Consider the following 25,136-nt stretch of genomic DNA (forward strand, 5'->3'; position numbering starts at 1 on the left):
GTTTTCCTTCATTTTCGGTTTTTCTTCTTCGTCTTCTGTATTTTCTGGAGTCAACCTTTCATTAGAATCTGTATCTGTAGTTTCATTCTCTTCTGTTTCACTTTCTATTTTTCCTACGGGATTTTCCGATAATGCTGGTAACCAACGGTTTATTTTTCCGGGTTTACATACAAACTCGTATTGATAGTCTTGCAATCTTAATAACCATTTTGTCATTCTTGTGGTTGGTTTGTTCGCGTTGTTAATAATTTTTAAAGGTTCATGATCGCATGATAATATGAATTTCGTACCGTATAAAAATGGTCTGAAATGTTCTAAGGCTTGTATCACTGCTAGACACTCTTTTTCCGTGGGATCATAATTTACTTCTGCGCCAATAAGAGTTTTTGAAAAATAGGCTATTGGCAAATCTATTCCATCTTTATCTTGTGTGAGTACAGCACTGACTGCATGTTCTGAGGCATCTGTAGTAACTCTAAATATGTTTTTAAAATCTGGGTGCAACAAAATGGGGTTTTCGCACAAGGCTTTTTTTAGTCTTTTGAAACTTCGTTTTTCTTCAGTGTCCCATTTGAATATTTTTTCTTTTTTTAATAGACTATATAGGGGTTTTGCGATTTTAGCGTAATCTTTTATGAATCTTCTATAATAACCAGTTATACCCAAAAATCCTTTGACTGCTTTCGGTTTTCGTGGGGTGGGAAAAGCCTGTATAGCCTCTATTTTCTTAGGGTCTGCTTTGACTCCCTCTGCACTTACAATGTGTCCTAAATAGGCCACTTCCTTTCGTAAAAATTCGCATTTTTCGGGTTGTAACGCTAATTTGGCTTTTCTAAGTCGTTCAAATAATCGAGTTATTGTTTTGTCATGTTCTTCGAGAGTGTTAGAAAATACGATTATATCATCTAGGTAAACAAATAACTCGGCTCCTTGCAGTCCTGATAGAACATTGTCCATGAGTCTTTGAAATGTAGAAGCAGCGTTTTTTATTCCCATCGGCATTCTTTTATATTGATAATGCCCTCTACCGCAGGAAAATGCTGTTTTATGTTGGTCCTCTTCTGCTGTCCCTATTTGATGGTAACCCATCGCTAAATCGAAAACTGAAAAATATTGTGCCCCTCCTAACCTCTCTAGAATATGATTGATCAAAGGTATGGGGTAGCTTTCTCCCACCATCTTTTCGTTAAGGGCTCTGAAATCAATTACTAATCTCCATTTTTTATTACCATCTGCGTCGGCCTTTTTAGGTACTATCAGTACCGGTGAATTATAGTTGGATTTGGAATGTTTTATTAAGTCGTTTTCTTCCATTTTATTGATTAACTTTTTTCCTGCTTCTTCGTACTCGGGAGGTTGCCTATACTGCTTGCGTTTGACGGGGTTCTCGTCTGAAGTGGGGATATAATGTTTTACTAATGGGGTAACTGGTAGCTTGTCACCTGGTAAATAAAATCTGTCCTGACCCATTCTTATCCATTTTCTTACATAATTATGTTCCTCGGGATTTAAATAGTCTAATTTTATTGTATCTAAGATTGTTTTAGTCCTACTTTCGGCAATCTTTGCGTTATGTGTAATTTCTGATTCCGTATTGTTTGCTATTTCAAAAGGCAATAGTTCTTGTGGGGAAATAGATACGGTGATGTCTCTTTCTGTGGTATTTATGGCCATTATTTTACATTTTCCTTGTTTTTGAGTTACTAAGGCTTCTCCCAAAAATAATCCTTTTTGTGTTTCTATCTTTTGTAAATACCCTTCCTTCAAATCTGTTTTTTCGACTGGAATTTCCACGATTTGTCTACTTCTGGCTTTAATACGTAAAATTTTTGGTTTTAATTTTATTTCCCTTTTTGATTCTGGTACTGTTTTTATTGACTTGGGGCAGGGTGTCCTAGGTACGGGTTTCACTTCTTTTTTTAAGTCTTCATTAGCTTGAGTAGATTCGAGGTCAATAAACGGTATAGGTTCAGTAGGTTTGGATGCTGTTATCAAGCTGTTATAAAAGAAATTTACACTAGATCTTTCCTCTCTTAAAAACGGTCTTCCTAAAATTCCTTGGGCTTCTATAGGGAAACTATCTTCAACCACATGAAAAACATGCTTTTTATCCATAATTTCTATTTCAAGGGTTCCCAACGTGTATACTTTGTCTGGGGTAATCCCTGTTATATGGGATGTATCTGTAGTCGTGACAGGTGCATTTCCTTTCAATGCGGTTACTTTAATTACGTTGATATCGGCTCCTGTATCTATAAAGAAATTTGCTTCCCCATTATATAAATGATTCCCTTTTAATCTCGTTACAGGTGACTCTTTTAATGGTTTATTTAATTTGTAAAGTTTGTGTTCTCTTGTTGTCGTAAAATTCCTGGACGCATTGAGTTGTGAGGGTTCATCGGTGCGTCCGTATGACGAACCTCTTGCCAGTTTAAATTATCGGTTCTGCCATTCGCTTGTCCTGATCTGTATCCCCCTTGGTTATACTCATTGTTCCCGAAATTTCTATTATTTCCAGATTGTCGTTCCCTCCAACTTCCTTGCGTGTAATTTGTTGCATTCTGTCGGTTTTCTCGGTAGTTGGAATTTCCATATACGTTCTGCGTGTGATTCCTGCCATCGAATAGTTCTCGGTTCCTTAGATTTCTAGACCCCCACCCGGTTTCTCTTGATTGTTCCTGTCTATTGTAGTTATTCGTTTGTTTATTATCATAATTGTGTTTTGTATAGTATGAGAAATGTCCTTGTCTACTAGTTATACCTCTTTCTTCTTGAGTTTGTTTTGCGAAGAGGAAAGCTTGTTCTAAACTTTGAGGGCGTCTGGCTTCTATCACGTTTGTAATTTCGTCCGGAAGTGCTCTAATAAATTGTTGTCGAGCTACGTCTTCTACTATCACCATTGATGCGTCAGCAACATTTGCATATTTGGACTGCGCGGCCGCTCTTGCTCCACTCACTAATCCTTGGAGTCTGTCATATAATCCATGTATATCTTCCTCTCTAAACATGCGTAGTTTTGTAATTTCTACGAAATAGTGTTGGAAAGGTAATCCAGGGGCAAATCTTTCTTTTAGTAAGTCCATTAGCTGCGGTATGGTGTCGAACTGTTTATTAATAGTGCATTCCCTTGCACTGCCCTTTAATTTACTTAAGACTCCTGTTATGAAAGAGGGTTGACAAGCTAGGGGTAAGTGGGTAGACGCGAATGCTACATCTTGAATAAAATCCCGAACTCGCATGTTTTGTCCTGTAAAGTAGGGCACGCAATTTACTGCTTGTTGTATTGTCAATGAGTGTGCTATGGCCTGTTGGACTAAAAGGGTTCCGTCTGCTGGTTCTTCCCCCATCATGTCCCTCAAATTTGTTGGGTTTGCAGCATAACCTAAATCTGTTCTATTTCTAAATAGTTCGCCTAAAGTTGACGCGTTTAAAGCTCCAGCTCCTCTCTGTTCAGGTCCAACTTGTCTCTCGTTTCCTGGAGGGGGGTCTTGACCTTCGTTCTCCATGGCTTACTCTCTTTTCTAATCTAGTTCTTTTTTTTTTATTTGGGGATGTTTTCGTTAACTAGTTTAAATGTGAAATTCCCTAAGTAAGAATATAATTTGTCCCCCCCTTTTTTTTTTTTTTATTAAGAGAAGAGATTTTAAAAAAAATGAATATAGTATGATCCTGACCTTTCCTACATATGTCTAAACGCTCGTCTTTTGGACTTGCTGTCTAAGCGAAATTTGATCTAATCTCTGTATTTGTTTTACATCGAGTTCATTAATCCCATTATGACTCAATTTTTATGAAATTTGCTATCTCACCAAGAAAACTCTTCTAGTAACACGGTATAATTCTAAAACCTCTTTTTTCCTTTTTAAATATTATCCTGCCTTCCTTTTTATATGTATGTCTATATTATTCTCGAAAAATAAAACTCTTTTTAGTCTATCTATTCTGTTGGACTTTTGTATATTTTTTTTTTTTAAATTCTATTCCTATGCTATCCGATGCAAAATTCTATTCTCTGTTAAAATACTCCAAACTATAGGGTTGAATTTAAGGCCGATATTTAAAATTTGTATTTTATTCCCGTAAGCTAACTCGTGATTATTATTTTTGTAATTTATACATGTATTTTTTTTTTTTTTTTTTTTTAATCCTCTCACTTGCCCAAGTGCCTACCCACTTCCGGCAAGGTTAAGTCAAGGAATTGGTCGCGGTTTATTAGAGAAACCAGAGCTTGCCGACGCAAGGTTGGTTACTGTTCCCCTGAAGCTTAACGTAAATAAGCTTAAAAAAAATCTACTACCCGCACTTTTGATATTTATATATTTCCTGTGAAGAAACAGATAGACAAAGTATTTTAAAACATGAAATCAATGTATCCATATAATTTTCCACAGTACAATAATTTTGTATGGGTGTGTATAGTGTATACCATATGTATCTTTTTTACTCAAAAATGAAATTAAAAAAGAAAATTTTCTCTCCTCTCTAGAAAAGAATATAGAGAAAGAATCCCACCGCTGCCACCAGTTTGTTAAAGTAGAATTCGGAGAATTCTATGCTATTTAATCTCTATAATTCGAACGTATTGTCGTGTACTTTAACTAACGTGTCCTTCGGACAAAATTGTAATAGGTAGTGGATTCCCCCTCTAATTAGCTATTGTTTCAGCCAATAGGTTGAGAACCTTATTCTTACAAAAGGAAGGAGAGGATATCTTCAGATGTATTTAAATTAATTGAAACACAAAGATAAATTTATACAATTATATATTTTCCCCCAAAAAAAAGAAACCCTAATACAACCTCATCTAATTCTGTTTATATTTGCGAAACTCTAACTCTGAGCTGTGTGTATGTGTTGGTATACTGTGTGTGTAAGGTGAGATGCTATGTAATACTCACAAGTGATATGCTTTTCTTTTCGCTTTTAACCAATTTGCTGAATCTTCGAAGGAATTCTTGCTTCTCACAATTTCAGGAGAAAGAACTTTTAATTTTTTTATATATGTAAATCTCAATTTCTTTAAATATTTCTTAAACTTTCCTCTAATTTCCACCACAGAGTATTGATTCTTCTTTTTCTTTATATTCACGGCTAACTGCCGAACTTTAAAATAAAACAGGCTCTTTGCCTGATTAAAAAAACGCTTGATAAACTCTCGGCTTGAAACTGCCGAATTACAACCACCGGCTACGAAGGCCCGGTTCAAAACTCCTGGCTAAACTGCCTCGATTTCCCGATGTCAATCCGTTTTATTGAAAGACATTTTGATGGGGAAATCGTACTGCAAGTTCAATGCACTTGGTTGTTGCTAAGTACATTTCTACAATCTTGCAAATTTAGGTAGTGGTGTGATCCGAGTTCAGTGACTTGGATTCACCACTCCTTATATTGAGAAATATACATTCTTATATGTTTCTCAATATTTCTAAAGAAGGTCAATAATTCTGTGGTCAAAATCAAAGAAACGTATTAAACAACCCTGTTTTTTTTGTTCTTCAGTCCCTTCAGCCCAAATTGTGAAAACCGAGGAATATTATCTAATTATTTTAATATTTTAAGACATTAGAATAAAAATCAAACAGACTAGATTATCTTTTATCAATTTTACATTTGAAGGTGTTTTGTGTAATTATGTTTTCGATATTGATAAATAATTGCATAATTTTTTAGAAAACAATTTGATAATTTGTTTTTTACAATTATTTAAAAGGTTACGGAGTTTGATCGTAACACCGTGACAATCCTTAAGGGGGTTGACCGTGTGATGGGTTCAAAATATCAAAAAAAAAGTTTTTCATAAATTGCATCTATAACTTATGTAAAATATGTGGTTAAAAGGATTTTTCGATATTCGTTTTCGTTAGAAAGTTACAGCGCTTCGGTTTCTAATCAGCGACCGTTTTACACACGTGTAATATAATTATAATAATAAATATATAATATTATAATATATATACATATACTACCGTCGAAAATTGTCGGTACGGCGACACTGAGCACCATCGAAAACATACCTATTTTCAAACTAAGCTATAACTCAATCAATAATAATTAAGATAGAGACGTGATTCGTACTTGAACTTTTAAACGCGTTTTTCTCGAAATCATTTTTTTTCAACTGGTAGCCATGATATCTCAAAAACGACATGACCGATCGCCTTAAAATTTATAGGGTATGTTCAGCACATGTGGAGAACAACTTGAACTAGAATAATTAAAAAAGGTCGTGTTGTTTTTATTTTATACAACAAAACAGGACCAAAATTAAGTTTTTTTTTATAAATAAAAATTAAAAGTCGCGTAACATTTTTATTTTTCAATATTTTAAAATAATCCTAGTTCACCTTGTAGCTACAGTAACACATATTAAAATGCTTTTTTGCTTATTGATTTCTGATCATTCAGTTGGCCGGAATCGGGGCGACCAGTGCAGTGCTTTTTTTACATAAAGTACTTTGCCGCGCGGTATCACGGAAAGTTTTCATTATTTTGACTTCAAAAAATTTGTAAATGTTCTTCAATAGTTATTAAATATATGGTAAAAAAAATTCAAAGTTTTAAGTTTTAATTCCCTGGCGAATCTCGAAATCGGAATGTACGCTGAATTCGTTGTACATTCGTTACACATTGGTTAAACATTTAGTTGCCCTGCCGGAAGGGTGGTACTGGATTGGTACTGGAAAATTGGAACTGAGGGCTCAGTACCAACTCAGTACTAATTTGGTGCATTTCGGTACTGAAATGGAACTGGGAAATTTACCTGCGAAAAGGATCGAGTTACCGTTAATACCCTCATAAAAGTGAAAAGCGACTAGCTTTTTCAATATGTTTAAACTAATACTTTATATTTATTTCAATATTATATTTGATTTTCCTGGATTTATATTATTTTCATATATTATTATGCATATGATATGTCCTTTGGCAGCTAAATTCAAAAATGTGTCCATTTTTTTGTCAAACTTAAGGTATACGAGATAAATTATAACTTTTTTAAATGTAATTATTTTTTGATAAATTTTAGATATTCATAATCTGGAAATATTAACGAATCTCAATATATATTTTTTAAAGTTGAGTTATTAAAATTATAAATTTTTTAAGCAATAAAACTCGGGTTAAAATTTTAATCCTTTAAGGGGGGGGTATAGTTAATTCGGTGAAAATAATGCATACTTTTAAGAATTTTTTTTGGCGATACAAAGAAAGTTAATATATTTATTAAATTTTTATATAATAGTACAACATTTGAACAGTATTTCACCAAATTTTCATTGCGAATTGAGCGAGTAAGAGCAAATCTCCTCAGGCGCTTGCAAAAAAAGTTATTTTACGGTGTACACTCTAACTCGCAACAGAATCATCTAAAACAAAAAAACCAAGATGCATTAGTCAAAGGAGATGTTTCTCGAGGTAACCCTGGGAGCTTTTTTTGTTTTTTAAAAAATTACTCATTTTACAATAACAAATTCGTCGATTTTTTATAGAAAAAATCGGTTTTTTGGCTTTTATGTGTTACGAAAAATCGAAAAATGAAAAAAAAAAAAATCCTCCCAGCGTTACCTCGAGAAACATCTCCTTTGACTAATGCATCTTGGTTTTTTTGTTTTAGATGATTCTGTTGCGAGTTAGAGTGTACACCGTAAAATAACTTTTTTTGCAAGCGCCTGAGGAGATTTGCTCTTACTCGCTCAATTCGCAATATTTTGCAATGAAAATTTGGTGAAATACTGTTCAAATGTTGTACTATTATATAAAAATTTAATAAATATATTAACTTTCTTTGTATCGCCAAAAAAAATTCTTAAAAGTATGCATTATTTTCACCGAATTAACTATACCCCCCCCCTTAACAAAGGACCTAGGGGTCTATTGTTCAAGGAGGGATTGCAATATAATTTCCAAACTTAACAGAAATTTTCTACAAACTATTATGTTTTTTTTGCTGTTTTACACGTATATCGTGAGAGACGGTTTGTTGATCTTATATACCTTTAAAACTATTGTTAAAGTACTTTAAAAATGTCTTCTTATGGGTTATCAGGTAGTGGTACTGAAGTGGAACTCAAGCCAAGTCCAATTCAGTACCATTCCAGTACCACTCTTTCGGTAGGGTGGAGTGAAAATTGTGTAGAAACTGAGTGGAAACTGTGGAAAAGTGTAATTGAATTGAATAATAAAAGTATATAGTAACAGATTTGTGCTGTATTTGTGATAAATTAACGTGTTATTATTAAATAAATAAAGTTTAAAGTGTAAAATGTTCGCGTAAGTGAGTTTGACAGGCTAAGGAATTTTCTAGTGACATCCAAATTGATAGTCGATAAAGAAGTTGAGCCGCCGACTTTGCACGGTAGGTGGCAGCATTCATACTTTCTCCTTTTTAAAAATTCTCTTTTTCAATTGTAAATAGAAAAATTAATTAATTAATAAGTTATATAGTTTCTATGTAGTCATTTTTTTTAACAATTGGATTTTTGAAGATCGTTTAATGAGATAAATTAAACTTGTATAATCGATACAAATTGTTGTTTTTAAAATACTTTTAAATAAATCTTTTCTTTTAATTACATTTGAAGGGTAGAATGACAAAAGGGGTCAAGCGCCAATTCACTGTTTTTACAGGAAGTAAAAAAACATTTTTAAAAATTTTGCAGGTCATTTAAAAAAAACTGAGAAAACCGTTTCGATATATTAGTATGTTTTAATAAATAAACAACAATTTGTTGAAATAAACCTACATATTAACGATAAAATTAAAAAAAACTGTGGTGCCTTGAGGTTATATCAACTGCGCACATTTTCTTTAAGCATTAATTATAAAAAAAATATACAGTTTAAAGAAAAACTGGAAAATTAGTTTCTTTCTATGGAATCGACGAAATGAATAGAAAAACAAATTCCTTTAAAAAATTGTTTGTTTTCAAGAAATTTACGAATTAATTGCTTGCTTTGGAATTGAGCTATACTTTCATCTTTAAATTCAATTGTTCACTTAGTATAATCATAAAAATATTTAAAAATTAATAACAAAATGATTTTAAAATTGTTTAAAATTGAAAATATATTATTATTATTATTAATTTTATTAATTAAAATATTATTATCCCACATAGCACCATATTTTGCAGGAAGCTAACAGATAACTAACAGTGTTAAGTTCGGAAATTAAGACGGTTAGTTTCCCGTTAGCTTCCCTGTAGCTCTATATGTCCCCCGCTATTAACTTATCCGTGATAGCTTCCAAAAAGTTATCGTAGTAAGTTTTCTAAAAGAGTGCAAAGAAAAGTTTGTGAAATATTGAATTGTTATTTAACAAGAAGTTTGCTTATTAAGTTTCTTTAAAACTATTTCCGGTAAGTATTCTAAAGATTTTAATGCAAATTTCCATGTAATTAAAAAAGAAAGTTTCTATTGAATTTCATTCAGTATAATTAAAAAAAAATATTTATTTCTACATCTGTGCTTCTGTCACCCTGCTTTTATTAAATCTCTAATAATAATGGAGAAATTTTTGGAAATAAATTTGGAGGAACTGGGGATTGAACCCGGGTTCGCCGCGCAGAAACTCAGACCCTAACCACTAACCTAATCGACCAACTGAGGAGAAATAAGTTTTGTGTCCTCTTGAGGTGCAAGTGATCTCATTGTTTGACACATGGTTGCCAACCTAAATGGCGGGTGAATTTAAATTTTTTAAAAAAATGAAAAAACAACTCAATTTATTAAAAAAATATTAATTATTGAAATTTTATTTCTATTTATTAAATTACCAATTTAATAAAATTTAATAATATTTCTCGACAAAAATTTAAAATTTCTATTTTTAAAAAATTATTTAACTTCTTAAACATGGTTTATTATTTAAAAATATTAAAGTGTGTTTAATAATTCTGTGTTATATTCGTTTAAAAATTTTTTAAATAAATTTCTTTTCTACCAAAAATTGTTTGTTCACCTTGAAACTGTTGAATAATTTTTGTTAACCTTTATTTTAAACATGCGAGAAAATTTAAAAAAAAGAATCTCGAAAATAATTTTTCAATTTCTATGTCTATATGACGAAATATGTATAAATTAAACATGATTGTTGAAATTAAACAAATCACGGAAGTTATCGAAAATAATATAAGAACAATTAATTTTTTCGAGTTTTATTATAAAATACAAATTAAAATTGTTAATTAAGTAATTAATTCTATTATTCGGCTTCAAAAATTACTTATTTTTTTTCGCTTTAAATATATAATAATATATAGTTTTTACTGTATTTTTGTTATTAATATTAATTTTATTATTCATTTTAAATAATAATTATAATAATAATAAAATTAATTTATTATTATTAATAATATTGGGGGCGGTACAAATTGCCCACAAATAAACTGTATACGAGAAAACTGCACACACTAAACTGCACACAGTAGAAGTGTATACAAGCTGTTAAAAAAAAATTTTTTTTAAATAAAAATTATAAACTGTATGTGTACACAGTAAAACTGTATACGGCAGAACTGTATACAAGATATTTTTAAAATAAATTAATAAAATTTAAATTAAAAACTGCATACATTTAAACTGTATACCGATAAACTGCATACATCAAAACTGCACACGAATAAAACTTATGACATTTTTATTTTTAAAAAGTTTGGAAATAATAGCATACAGTTCAACTGTATGCTATTATTTCCAAACTTTTTAAAAATAAAAATGTCATAAGTTTTATTCGTGTGCAGTTTTGATGTATGCAGTTTATCGGTATACAGTTTAAATGTATGCAGTTTTTAATTTAAATTTTATTAATTTATTTTAAAAATATCTTGTATACAGTTCTGCCGTATACAGTTTTACTGTGTACACTTTAACTGTATACAGTTTATAATTTTTATTTAAAAAAAATTTTTTTTTAACAGCTTGTATACACTTCTACTGTGTGCAGTTTAGTGTGTGCAGTTTTCTCGTATACAGTTTATTTGTGGGCAATTTGTACCGCCCCTAATATTGATATTAACAATAAACAATAATATTATTATTATAAACTAAATTTATTATTAATATTTTTTTAATAATGAAAAGTTTTAAAATTAATTTTTTTTAATCATTAATTTTTAAATAATAAACCATGTTTAAGAAGTTAAATAATTTTTTAAAAATAGAAATTTTAAATTTTTGTCGAGAAATATTATTTAATTTTATTAAATTGGTAATTTAATAAATAGAAATAAAATTTCAATAATTAATATTTTTTTAATAAATTGAGTTGTTTTTTCATTTTTTTAAAAAATTTAAATTCACCCGCCATTTAGGTTGGCAACCATGTGTCAAACAATGAGATCACTTGCACCTCAAGAGGACACAAAACTTATTTCTCCTCAGTTGGTCGATTAGGTTAGTGGTTAGGGTCTGAGTTTCTGCGCGGCGAACCCGGGTTCAATCCCCAGTTCCTCCAAATTTATTTCCAAAAATTTCTCCATTATTATTAGAGATTTAATAAAAGCAGGGTGACAGAAGCACAGATGTAGAAATAAATATTTTTTTTTAATTATACTGAATGAAATTCAATAGAAACTTTCTTTTTTAATTACATGGAAATTTGCATTAAAATCTTTAGAATACTTACCGGAAATAGTTTTAAAGAAACTTAATAAGCAAACTTCTTGTTAAATAACAATTCAATATTTCACAAACTTTTCTTTGCACTCTTTTAGAAAACTTACTACGATAACTTTTTGGAAGCTATCACGGATAAGTTAATAGCGGGGGACATATAGAGCTACAGGGAAGCTAACGGGAAACTAACCGTCTTAATTTCCGAACTTAACACTGTTAGTTATCTGTTAGCTTCCTGCAAAATATGGTGCTATGTGGGTAAAATAAAATTAAAATTAAATTAAAATAAAATATTAAAATAAAACCTAAAAAAATAATATTTTTGATCAAAATTGAACAGATGGATAAAAATGTGAAGAATGAAATTCATAAAAACATTTCACCTTCATATCGTTTCTTTTTAACAATATCTTTTTTATTAATAGATTTTTTCCGCATCTGCAAGGCATTTTCGATTTGTAAAAAGTAATGTTTTTAAATTTGTTAAGTTATGCATAATATTATTGACTCACCACTTTCTTTTGTTTTTCAATCAGGTTGCAATAAAGTAAATTTGAGGCTATTTTATTAATTTAATTTTTATTAAAAACTGATTTAAATACGCAATAAAAAAGGAAATCCTTCTACAGAAATGTGTAAATGAATTTTCTTGTTTTTTTTATGCAAAAACCTCATTTTCGATAAATTGGCGCTTGACCCCTTTTGTCATTCTACTCTTCATTTATATTAAAAATAAATAATAATAAAATAAAGAAAGACAAAAAAAGTTTTCTTTATTAAAATTGTGATTAAATTAATTTAATTGAATTTAATTAAAACTCAACAATTTGCATCGATTATACAAGTTTAATTTATCTCATTAAACAATCTTAAAAAATTCAATTGTTAAAAAAAATGACAACATAGAAACTATATAACTTATTAATTAATTTTTCTATTTACAATTGAAAAAGAGAATTTTTAAAAAGGAGAAAGTATGAATGCTGCCACCTACCGTGCAAAGTCGGCGGCTCAACTTCTTTATCGACTATCAATTTGGATGTCACTAGAAAATTCCTTAGCCTGTCAAACTCACTTACGCGAACATTTTACACTTTAAACTTTATTTATTTAATAATAAGACGTTAATTTACCACAAATACAGCACAAATCTATCACTAAATACTTTTATTATGCAATTATAGAATACAAGTCAGAAAATGTTTATTTATACCTACTAGAAGTGGTACCAAAATCTAGATATCTGAAGATTGTACATAAAAACCTTTAAAAGTTTATAATAAATGATTAACAAATAATAGTAAATCATATATTGGCAATAATTATTTTATTTCTTACGCGTAAAATCATTTGCTATAACTTAAACAACTAAAAAATCTGAGCGGCACAACCGACCCTGGCGTCGGCACAACTCTCCCCAGCGCAGAGTGTGATGTGCCGCGTCGCCTTGCTGCACAAAATCATTTTTTACAAAAAAACTGTTCAAAATTATCAAAAAATAATAATGGATTTAAAAACTACATTAAATTTTACAATAGGTAAACTATAAATTAAAACAAAAAGTTGTCATTTTACTACCATTTTCGTTAGTTTTCTCAGAATCGGCACTTTCAGCCCCGGTCTCCCCTATATATAATTACAAATAATGAATCAAAAATAAAAAAAATACGTCAACTTTTTTATTTTTTATTTGTAATAAAATTTTAACCGGGAATGATGAAAATTCGAAAACTGTTTAAATAAGGACCACCTTATCACCTTACTTAAAATTATAAATAGCTTTTAAAACAAATTTTTAATGTATAAATTCGTTTACATAAATTTATTCCATGTAATGTCGCTTATAAAATAAAGCTATTTTATTCAAAAGTAGGTACTTGCATAGTATAATAATAAATAAATCAATTTAAATTCACAAATAAACAAAGAATAGTAAACATGAGTTTCGATAAGCTTCTGAGTAAATTGAAATCACATTGCATTATAATGTAAAATAGAATAAAATTACAATACTTTGAATACGAATATCAGAATAAAAAAATGAATCTATATTCTTGTATTTATTCTATACATAATAAAACAATGAGTAATTGAAAATAATTGAACGCAAAGCTCATTGATTCTCTGAAAACACTATAAATCGATCACCCCCTTCTTTAAAAAGAGTAATATTAAAAATCACGATTAATAATTGAAATAAAGTTATTAGTTCTTAATCATGACTAGTAATACTTACTTAAGTTATATTTTTCTGAGTGTAACAAAAATTCTCAATATTGCCAATTGTTAAAAAATACCTATTTCACATAGGTATAGCCATCAAAATTTGCATCTTATTAGACATTAGTGGCAGTGTTCTCGATAAATAAATTAGCGTCTAAAATCATCAGTACTATCGATTTTTACGAATAGTTTTTACCATGTGTCTTCTCCGTAATCTGTGCTTTTTACAATAATTTGTTTTCATTATTTTTCCCTCAATGCAAAATACTAAGATAGATATATTGTTTATTAAGGGCAGGCAACAAAAATAGACATTCATTTAGAAAAGCATTTTTTGATCCACATTTCACTGTTATACAATAATGAAAATACAATAAATAAACATATATATTGCTGATTCTGTTAATTCTAGACGTTAGTGACTCGTATTTTATTGAGAAAATTATATTAATTTTTCAAGAAAATCATTTAAAAAATAAACTTTTCAGATGTATTTTGCAGTAAATGACAGGTCCCAAAATCATACTTTTTCCAATAATAATAACACAAATGTAAAATTTAATTTACAATTTTCAACTGTAAAAATATTATAACATAAGAACAAAAAAATAAGAAAGACATTGCCAGTAGTTTGACGACTACTGATATAGTTGTTTTAATTTTTACTAATACTTCATGTCTAGAGTAATAAAATAAGATATAATAATTGGAGCATATTAAGTCGATGATTAACGATTTGTCCAATAAGACAAAAAAAGATACATAATGTTATAATGCGTTTTTTATTTTCATAGAAAATAAATTTCCATTCTAATTTAAATGCTAGCGCTTGAGCGATCATCGGAAACAGTACAACAAATGTACTCTATGTAAAGAGACGTCAAGTTATTTTTTCCGCGATTAATACAGAAATTATAATCTAATTGAATTAAAAAGTTTTTTGTTTTTTTTAACCCCATACACGAAATCTTTACAATAAACTGATTTTGTAAATTGATTAAAACCGCAGTTACTAAAACACTATTTCTACTTTAGGTAACCCAAGAATTAGTAGACACATTTTGAGAACTAATCTGCAGCCTGGGCATCACCTGCGACTGATCATTAATACTAACATTCACCGGAGTACTGGACACAGCAGTTGAACTTGAAGGTGGATTTTGAGCGCACGAAGTCATGTGTGCTGGCCAGTGTTTTTGTTGACAGGGATAATCGCAGTACGCTGTATTCCAACAACAATAAAAAAGTGCTTCACGACCACACATTGCACACCACTGCTTTTTCTTAATTTCTTCGACGCACCTCTGTTTTTCCTCTTCTGCATGTTTACGCGTCTCTGCAACTGCTCTCAATCTCTCTGCTTCTAAACTTGCCCTCATCTCTTTTAAAGTGCGATCTACGTAGAAACAATCATTTTCAGGTTTAATTGCATTCACTATCGATCAAAATTGTGCGATCATTTATTTTCGAATGTATGAAATATATTTTAAAACTTAAAATGTAGGGGAATTGAATTTTTTTCATTTTATATCTTAACCCTCAAGTTTAATCTTAAATAACTTTTACAAATTTTAAAAAATTTAGATCCTGACATTCGCGACAACAATTTCTATAAGTTTCAATCGAGCTAAACCATTATAACGACCAGGAGAAATTTTTTTTTTTTAATTTTTTTTCGAGATTTGAAATTGTTGGTATGAACATTTATAAACAAATGAAGTGTTGTGAATTTAACTGAAGTGAGTCGTTTTATAACCAACAATTATTACTTATGCACGCAAAATCACTGCAAAGTAACTTGTACTAAACATTATAAACATAAATACATGTCAAATTTTACAATTTAAATATCGGTAGATCCAAATAATTAATAATAAGATTCAAAAGGAATCTTTTTGTTTTTAAATATTGTAATTTTTTCAGGAGCATGATCTAAAAATTTTATTCAAATTTAAATTATCGTTTAAAAATTTTTCAAAAGTATTGCAACAAGTTTTTGACAACTGATAATATTTTTAAATTAATATGTATTTGCGAATTTAATATTGAGTTAAATTATATAAATACCTACAAATTTTAATAAATAAGAAATAAAAAATTTACATTTAAGGTTAAATTAACCTTAAATATTTTCGGAAAATCATCTCTAGTTTCGTTATTTTTAAGCTTTTTGCAAATTTGAAACGAGATTTTAAAGAAGACAAGACCACCAACAACATCCAAAAAAACTTTTTTGATTACACTAAAAAGAAAAAAAATACAAGCAAAATAATTTTTCAAAAGTGTACTGATCGTGTAGTGTAGTTTTCCGACTTTTGATTTATGCAGACAACTTAAAAATAATTATGATTTGCAAACTGTACTACTGACTGATACACATTAAAAGTTGTGGCAGTTTCTTTTTTCATAAAATAAAAAATTTTATGGGAATTCTTCCCATTAAGATTAGGGAATATCATCTATATTTATGTTAAAAATTTTTACTGGAAAGTTGAGAAACTCGTGTTTAGATTGATTTCTTGAACAAAAAAATGTTAAATTATGAATTAGTAAAAAATATTAGCAAATGTGAGAGAAAAATTCTCTTTTGTCTAGAACCGAGTTTCCTGTATTTGCCAATTAAACTATCCGCTTTGATTACAAAATAAGGAACGATAAATGCAACAATTTGCATAGTCAAGTTATATTCGAAATTTAATTAATAATTAATTTATTAATCGAGTCGATACCATTTTCAAAAACAAAATAATTAGAAAAAATAAATATTTTTATTATACCTGTATTATATCGTAATTCATCCAGCTGTTGTTGATGTTGCCATCTCATGCGTTCAATTTCAAGTTTTAAAAAGTGAATCTTTGCTTGGCAACCGTCACTAGACGTTTGCTCAATTTCAGAATTTTCTAAGACTGTTTCCCTAAGGGCTTCCTCCATCATTTGTGCCATTCGCTTAGCTAGTTCTAATGATCGTTGATGCAATTTCGAAGAAAATGGCCCGGCTTCTGGAGGTGGTAGCTGCTGATGAGAAATTGGATTTTCAGTGCTTTGAGGAGGAATGTAAACCATAGCATCAACAGGTGGAGCTGTCGACGTTTTCGACGGAAATGAAAAATTCGGTGGCCTATTAGGAAATGATTTCTTTGCTTTACTTTGTTTTTTCTTAGAAACTGACATATCACGCGGTTCTTGTTTAACAGGAGAAACAATTTTATTACTTGTTTGATTACAGCTACCTACTTCTGTAGGTAATTTTTTAACTTCCATTGATTTATCCCCTGATGACGCATAAAGCCTTGTTGAAGAATTCGAACCAACTGAAGATGATGTACTTTTATTTTGCGATTCAGATTCCAACACAGAGACGGATTCTTCACTAGATTTAGATTCGCTTACAGCATTAAGTTTATCAATAATCGTCTTTTTAGGATTGTACAATTTATTAGCATTAGATTTAATTGGTTTGAGGGCAATTTTCGGAGTACTCGTTGCAAGAAACGATGAAATTACTTTAGGTGCAATTTTTGGTGTACAGCTCTTTAAATCTTTTGGAGGTGACTTTTGAACTGTTTCTTCTGCAGGCTTGTCATTTGGTAAACTATTTTTCAAATTGCCACTACTTTTATTTAAATGAATAGTTAATTTTGGACACGTTATGACCTCAGTTTCATCCTTTTTCTGTGACTTTAATTTTGGTTTTAGTTTGCTATCATTCACTTTAGATAAATTCAAACTTTCTGCCTTCTTGGTAGATTCAGAGGAATCTTCTTTTTCTATAACAGGAGAACTACCTATAGAAACTGACTTTCGTTGCACCTTTTTTTTCGTGAGACCAGGCGTAGTTGGTCTAGATTTAACAAGATTAGAGTTATTTTGTTCGACTGAAGAATTAGTGTCTTCACGTGAAGAACCTTCTACTTCCCAACGATTTCTAAATGAAGGCCTCTTCTTTAAAGCCAACGTTTGTGATTTAGATATGTGAGACGATGAATCGTAATTTGGCAGCATAATTTGTATTTGTGTTTGATCGTTGGGATTATATTGAATTCGAGGCGGAGCAAACTTAAACTGTCCAAAAACCATTTCCAATTTTCGACAGTGACGAGCAACTTCTCTGACGCACTCGTCCATTTCATTCTTTTTCTTTCGAGGCAAAGGCTGTGGAGGCTCTTCAGAATACAAGAATACATCTTTAGGAACAACCCAAGCGCGATCATGTTCCCCAAAGAAACGTACATCAATATATCCTGCTCCATTTATGCGAGGTAAAGCTTTTGCTGGCCAAAATGGAAATCCCTTCAGCTTTGCCCAGACAATTGGATGAGGGCGACGACAAGGTTCAATGAACCAACTTGGTAATGGACGCGGTAAATTACGACCGTGCATATAACAATCTGGACATGCTTCCAATTCTGACACCTCTTGTCTTGCAACTTTCACTATTTGTTTTGCAGCGCTTGTCAACTTTGACGGATCGGCGTAGACTCCTCCACCTTTTTTGTTAAAAGCAAAATAATGTTATTTACAAATATCAGATACATTAATAATAAAAAATGTTTATTAATATTATAAACCTGTACTGAATTCAACTAGTATCGAATTTCATTCGGAATTTGATTTAATGAAATAGCCGATATTTCTCGTGATGTTAAAATAAAAAAAAATTACAACAGACAATATGCATATGATACTAAACTGTATATTTTTAAAAGGATGGTATTTAAATATAATAGTCCTTAAGAAGTATAAATAAATTATTATTATTTTAAATATATGATAATTTGTGTTATTTTTATGTTAAACTTTGTGCTTTTTTAAAAAATAGTGCCTGAAGATGTTAAGAAATGATTCAATTAAACGTAGCTACAATTTAAAACGAATTTATTGTCTATTAAAATGTGATTAAAATTTTCTTTAACAAACTTACATGTATTAAAAACAATACAATTATGTTGAATCCACTTTGCATCTGCCATGAATGCGTCTGTACTGCCGTATAATTTGGATTTGACATTATTTTCCAATAAACACAAATCCATTGGCTTTACAACGTATTCCATATAATTACTAACTTCTTTAGTGTCAACTTCCTTCCAAAATGGTTCTGACTACACAAATGGAAAAATATTTATTTTATTAAATAAAATATTGTAACTGGGAATATTATTTTAAAATATTAAACAAAACTTTTCCTATTGTCAACTAAAATTAGAAGACTGGGGCGAATTTTGTTAAGGGTTGATCCCTGAATGTTATGGCAACAAGGTGTGCGCAACAATAAATCTATATTTTACAAGAAGTAAATTTCCGATTATTAATTTAAAACCAAATGTCGACAACGCTTAGTTATTATTATTTGGGTCATTCACATTTTACCCCCCCCCCATTTTTTCTTGTTAAAATACTAAAGTGAATGTTAAAAATTAATCTTATTTAAAGTAATTAAATGTCGACAAAAGTCGTAAAAATTACTCGTTTCAATATCCATAAAGTTTTGATATCGTTAAATCATATTGTGTGACCTGGACAGCAAGTCTGATAACCAGGCCTAAAATATCAATGTGTACCCCTAGTTCACCAAATTCAATGAGACTTGGTAAAATGGTAAAAAAATACATATATAATGATAATTCCATGACTTTATCATAGTTTTACACAGCAATTTCACAAAAAGATAAAAATTGTAAACTCAGGAAGAATATAAAGTTTAAGTGCCCGATTGAAAATCTATTTATCTTCTAAGTCATGCTCTTTTCATAGCATTAAACCGAGTAATCGCACCGTCATGGGACTACAACCTCATTCTCTTTGTATGCACACCGATCAGGTCAAATAAATTTGTAATAACATCTTTATAGGTAATGCATTCTTATATCTATAATAAGAAAAAAATTGGTTTTGTAGAAACTAAAAAACATAAATTGTTCTGCTTACCCCAGGATAATCACGCATTCTGTCAATTATATGTTTTAGCAGCATGCAAAGTTGATCAACAGAGAGCTGAGACATTGCTTCCGATCGAGTTTCTGCATTCTCAGCCTTTAAGATAGTTGCACATTCTCCACAAATCCAATTTTGAACGTTGGTTAGCTGTGCTCCACCAATGCATTTTCGATGCCAAGAACGTGGACACGCACTACATTGAACATCCACTGTTTCTTTATGACAACGCCAACAATATTTGTCGCTAGTATTTTGCAACTTTTTCTTTTTTGTCTTGCCGGCACTATCTTCAGAAGTGGAATCTCTTTCCTGAGTACTAAAAATAATGTATTACTGAAACTCCATTGTCTTTAATAATAATCTATTCGATTTCTTAGTCCTATAAATTTATACTTCTTTTTTCCGAATAAGATATAGTAATATAAAAAAGTTATTCGTTACAATATGTTTGAAACTTGGTGTAACTATCTCTTATTCAGTTAGAGTCGGATAAATTTTAAATGTAGCTAATTCTGGTGATGGGGCGTTTTTGTTTTAAACTATTACAAACTCATGGTTTACAATGAATATAGTGTTTTTTTAATCCATTAAGTTTTATATTGTTATTGTGTCATTATATTATAAAAGTATAATTTTTCTTATGTTTAAATTTGAAATAATATTACACATCTTTAGGGTTGAATTTAGGGGTTATATTAGTCAAAAAGGCCAAAAAATGTATGTTTACTTATAATTTTTTTTTTTTCATATGCCTAATAAATATATTATTTTATTTGAGCACTTAGTTACCTTAAAGTACACTATAAAATAAGTCAGTTATAAAATTTTTGTTGATAAATATTAGAAATTAAGCCAATGGCAACAGGTTCTTTGAGAGCTCTTACAAAATAAATGATTTTGCGGTAGTCACGATATCCAATGACTGCTTCATCAAAAATAAAAAAACCAAATATTTTCTAGTAGTAGATGAGTATACCTCGTGATTGAACGAAGAGTTTTTAAAAAATTGAAATTTGAATTTTTGGCAGTTTTTTTGTCACAAATTACGATTTTTGGGACCATTTAGACCATGTAAAATCGGTTGTAATCAAGAGAAAAAAAATCCTTCGTTCAATCACTAGTCAATACTACGTAGAAGAAGTGTGTCAAATTTCAGAAAAATCGGTTCATTAGTTTTTGAGAAATCGTGGCTACCGACTTCAAAAATAGAGTTTTTAGAAATAGAGTTCAAAGTTGAATGATATAAACGTCTAACTTTCATTTTTACTTCATCCGATTCGTTTAAAAATCTTTACTCTGGTGTTTTTGGGGTCGCTGATTACGAATCTGGTGTCAGTTTTCTAAAATTAAAAAAAGGAGTTGAATTTCAACTCCCTAGGGGATGCTATAAAAGTCCCACCCTTTTGGAGTTGAAGCGAAGGGAGTTAATGCTTTTCGAGTTAATTTTATGCCTAGGGAGTTGGTTTTAAGGAGTTAATTTCATTATTAACTCCTTTTTTGAGTTGATTTTTAACTCGTAAAATTTAACTCCCAACTGCCAGTAACGTTAACTCCCTAATTTTTTTACAGTGTACAAAAAGGCGGACTAAGTAGTTAAAAATCAATTGCACTAGGTGCCGGTCGAATCAAAAAAGCGTTTTCGAAAATTCTCTCTTTTTCCAAGAGTTTTACTCATATTATTTTAAAACTTTGTGAAAATATTCTTGAAATGTTATACTATCAAATAAAAAAAAAAAAATTTTTTTTATTTGTTTTCACCCATGTAACCCCTTTATCATATAATATCCCATATTTATCACGTGTTCCAATAGAGTTCTAAAACTATAAAAAAATGGAGTTTTCTTACGTCCTTTTTCAGAATGCTTCAAAAAACGCGAAACACTGCGATTTAGATTTTGTCAAATTCATTTTCTTACATAATTTTAAATGATAAAAAATATGGCACTAACAAATTTTGTAACCAACCTTGCATCAAAAACAGCGTCGCTTCAATGGACCACAGCACTAAACAGTCCATTGTATCGACGCTTCAAGTAGATTTGGGTTTTGCAAAAATGGTGCCAAAATCGAATAGTGGCATTTTATTTCTGTTTATTTAGAGTTTTAAAAATCGGGAACACTAAAATCGTAGCTGATCCTTTTTTCGTGTTATTGGAAAATTAATTTTTTTTCTTTTATACGAAATTTATGTAATAAAGTAAAAATACAAGATTAATTATTTCATATATCAGTTTAATTGGAAAATTGAATGTTACAGTTACATAAACAACTCTATTTAAACGAGCAGTTATTAAATTACTTTTAAAACACATTTGAGAACATTTTCAATGATTGCAATGAGTGCAGGAAACACTAATTTGTTAATTAAGAAAAAAATAGTTCATTAAAATGTAAATGTTATTATTTCCCTATTGAAATAGTTTATTGTAACTGTAACAATCAATTTTCTAATTAAACTGGTATGAAATAATTAATCTTGTATTTTCACTTCCATACATAAATTTCATTTACCTAAAAGAAAAAATGTAAATTGATAATAACTAAAAAATGGATCAACTACGATTTTAATGTTAGCGATTTAAAAGATTTAAGATGGTATACAGTATAGTTTTAATGTATATTTATACATTCATTTAACTCTAAATAAACAGGAATGAAATGCCATTACCCGATTTTGTCACCATTTTCGCAAAACCCAAATCTACTGGAAGCGAGGTGTGTCAACGTAACTAGAAATTTTAAATTAATTCATACGTGAAAGTTATATTTAAAATTTCATCTAGAAAAGCTGAAAAAAACTTGGAATTTGAATTTTTTTTTGACTAGATTCGTAATCAGATTCTTAAAACAATTCGGTCGACTGCAATTTTTATTGTATCTGGGTGTCGATTATGTAATTTTATTTGATTCTGACGTCAAATTCAAATTTTTTTGACGTCAGAGTCAAATTTCATTCGAGAAATTCATTTTTTGAATTTGACGTCAAAATCAAATCAAGAAATGAATTTCTCGAATTAAATTTGACTTTGACGTCGAGATAAATTTGAATTTGAGGTCAAAATCAAATCAAAAAAAGAATTTCTCGAATTGACTTTGACGTCAGAATCCAATCAAATTACATATTCGACACCCTGGCCTTAACCAAGTAAAAATAAGTACTTTATCCAAATTCGTATTTAGCACGAAAAATTCATTCAGGAACAATAAGTAATAATAATAATTGTTTCTCTCGGCGTTAATAGTAATAAAATTATTATAATATGAATGTAATCACAAGTTCATGACAACTGTACTTTCTGTTTTTATAAGTAAGGGAGACCGGAGTTACTTGGCGCACTTTTCACTCTTTGTTGTGTAACTCACTCATTTTTGCTTTTTTAAAAAATTTATTGTATAGAAAACTTCTTGTAACATATCAGCTTTAATTTTAAAAAAATAAAATTGCAATATATTTAATACTTTTCTTTTTATACTACTTCATTTAAAACTGTGCAAAGCGCGCCAAGCAACCCCGGCCCGGAGTTGCATGGCGCAGGAGTGAAATTTATTAAATTATATGATTTGAAGTTTAAACAATATAGGACTTAAAAAAATAAGTCTTGTACTGTAATTTTACAATAAAATTATTTTAAAAATTAGAAAATTTTATTTAAATTATTAATTAAAAGCATTTTCTATAAAATCGTAAAATTATCAAAAAATATTTTTTTTTTTAATAATTACGCTGTGAATATTTAAAAACTCATTTTTCGGTTACATTTTTTGAAAAGGATTGTTATTGGTGCTTATTAATGTGCAAATTTCATATAGGGTCATTTGGGGTAAATGTAAACGGATTTGCTTAGTTTCGACAATAACGTAAGTTTTTTATTTTAAAAAGCAATACTTCCGGTTTTCTACTGCATGAACTTGTTACTTCACTTCCCTAGAAACATTTTATGAGGTACAAAAAAATATTGATCAACTTGAATCGCTTAAAACTGACTGTTTACATTTACCCCGAGATTTTGAAATTTTCCCAAAATTCGGGGTAAATGTAAACACCCCTGTAGTTTAAAGAGGTTTAAGAAAAAAGTTATCCCAAGTATACTACTGTGTAAAGGGATGTAAAAACTGAAAAAAAATTCTTGATAGATGTAAAATAATTGAACCAATTGATTGATATGCAACATATAAAATAAGCAATCATTACCATAACAAAACTTGTAATGTAAAAACTTGAATAACTTCAATGAATTTTAATAGATTTTCATTCAACTTGGTGAAAATAAGTTTTTAAGGTTGCTGAATAAGATTCTAAAATCCAATTTTTAAATTTCAAAATGGCGGATCCAAAATGGCGGACAAACATACAAATATTGTTAAAAATTGATCAAATTTGCTTGAATCTCGCTAATCGGGGGTTTTTGAGGTCACTGAATTCGAATTTGAAGACAAATTTAAAATTTTCAAAATGGCGGATCAATCAACCAATCAATCCACCAATCAATCACTCAATCAACCAATCTATAAATCAATCATCCAAGCAACCAATCAATCCACCAATCAATTCACCAATTACTCAATCAACCAATCCATAAATCAATCAACCAATCAATCCATCAATCCATCAATCCATCAATCCATCAATCCATCAATCCATCAATCAATCAATCAACCAATCAATCATTTACTCTTATTCTAGGATTCCTACGTACCTGAGTTTTATTCACCAATCGTGAAGAATCGCATTCCTATATTTTAAACACGTAAATGCACTATGCAATACTATGCAGGTCTATACCTGCAACTGACTAACACGAAGGAGATATAAAAGAAGATCCAATTTCGTTTTTTATGTAATTTTACAGGGCCAAAATAATGTAATTGTGAAATAGAAGCAAATTTATTCAATTATTTTCTTTTAAAATGCAGCAGAAATTCTGTTTACATTTACCCCGAGTTTTCGAATTCTCGGGGTAAATGTAAACACTTAATTATCTATTAACTGAATTGACGAAATTAAAAAATCAAAGTCAGCTTTTGTTAAGGGATTCATAAGGAATAATTAGAAATTTTAGTTTGAATTTTTAGTTCATTTTTATTCAAATGCGAGACAAAATACTGAAACAGTAAAACTTTGATTTTCAATCTTTCATGCATTAAGCGACAAATTGGAGTATGGCTTTGACAATTGTCGAAAAAAAAAATTGGCAATACTCAGAACCTGTTGCAGGTGAGCTGAGGTTAAAATATTGGGGTCGAACTTAATTTTAAATCTGTAAATTAAGCTGCAATATCTGCTGTTTACATTTACCCCTTGTTTACATTTTCCCAAATGACCCTAATCAACTTGATTTAATCATTTTATTAATATTTAA

The 25,136-nt window shown here is 29.8% G+C and overlaps 1 protein-coding gene across 5 annotated transcripts in view; it reads right to left on the minus strand.

Moving 5' to 3' along the window:
• Positions 1-14,150: 14,150 nt before the first annotated feature.
• The window catches only part of LOC127281051 (protein kinase C-binding protein 1), a 32,228-nt gene continuing 21,242 nt past the window's right edge, over positions 14,151-25,136 (minus strand). For all 5 annotated transcript variants that reach the window (XM_051304539.1, XM_051304536.1, XM_051304540.1 and 2 more), the window contains 4 exons: positions 19,768-20,092; positions 18,761-18,941; positions 16,614-18,326; positions 14,151-15,232 (listed from right to left, as the gene is read on the minus strand). In XM_051304539.1, coding sequence (XP_051160496.1) covers positions 14,868-15,232; positions 16,614-18,326; positions 18,761-18,941; positions 19,768-20,092 — 2,584 coding nt within the window. In that variant the 3' untranslated portion in view covers positions 14,151-14,867. The remainder of the gene's footprint in view (positions 15,233-16,613; positions 18,327-18,760; positions 18,942-19,767; positions 20,093-25,136) is intronic.

This window comes from Leptopilina boulardi, unplaced genomic scaffold, assembly GCF_019393585.1.
Source record: "Leptopilina boulardi isolate dan_hultmark-lab unplaced genomic scaffold, ZJU_Lbou_2.1 LbouV2_262, whole genome shotgun sequence".
NCBI lineage: Eukaryota > Metazoa > Arthropoda > Insecta > Hymenoptera > Figitidae > Leptopilina > Leptopilina boulardi.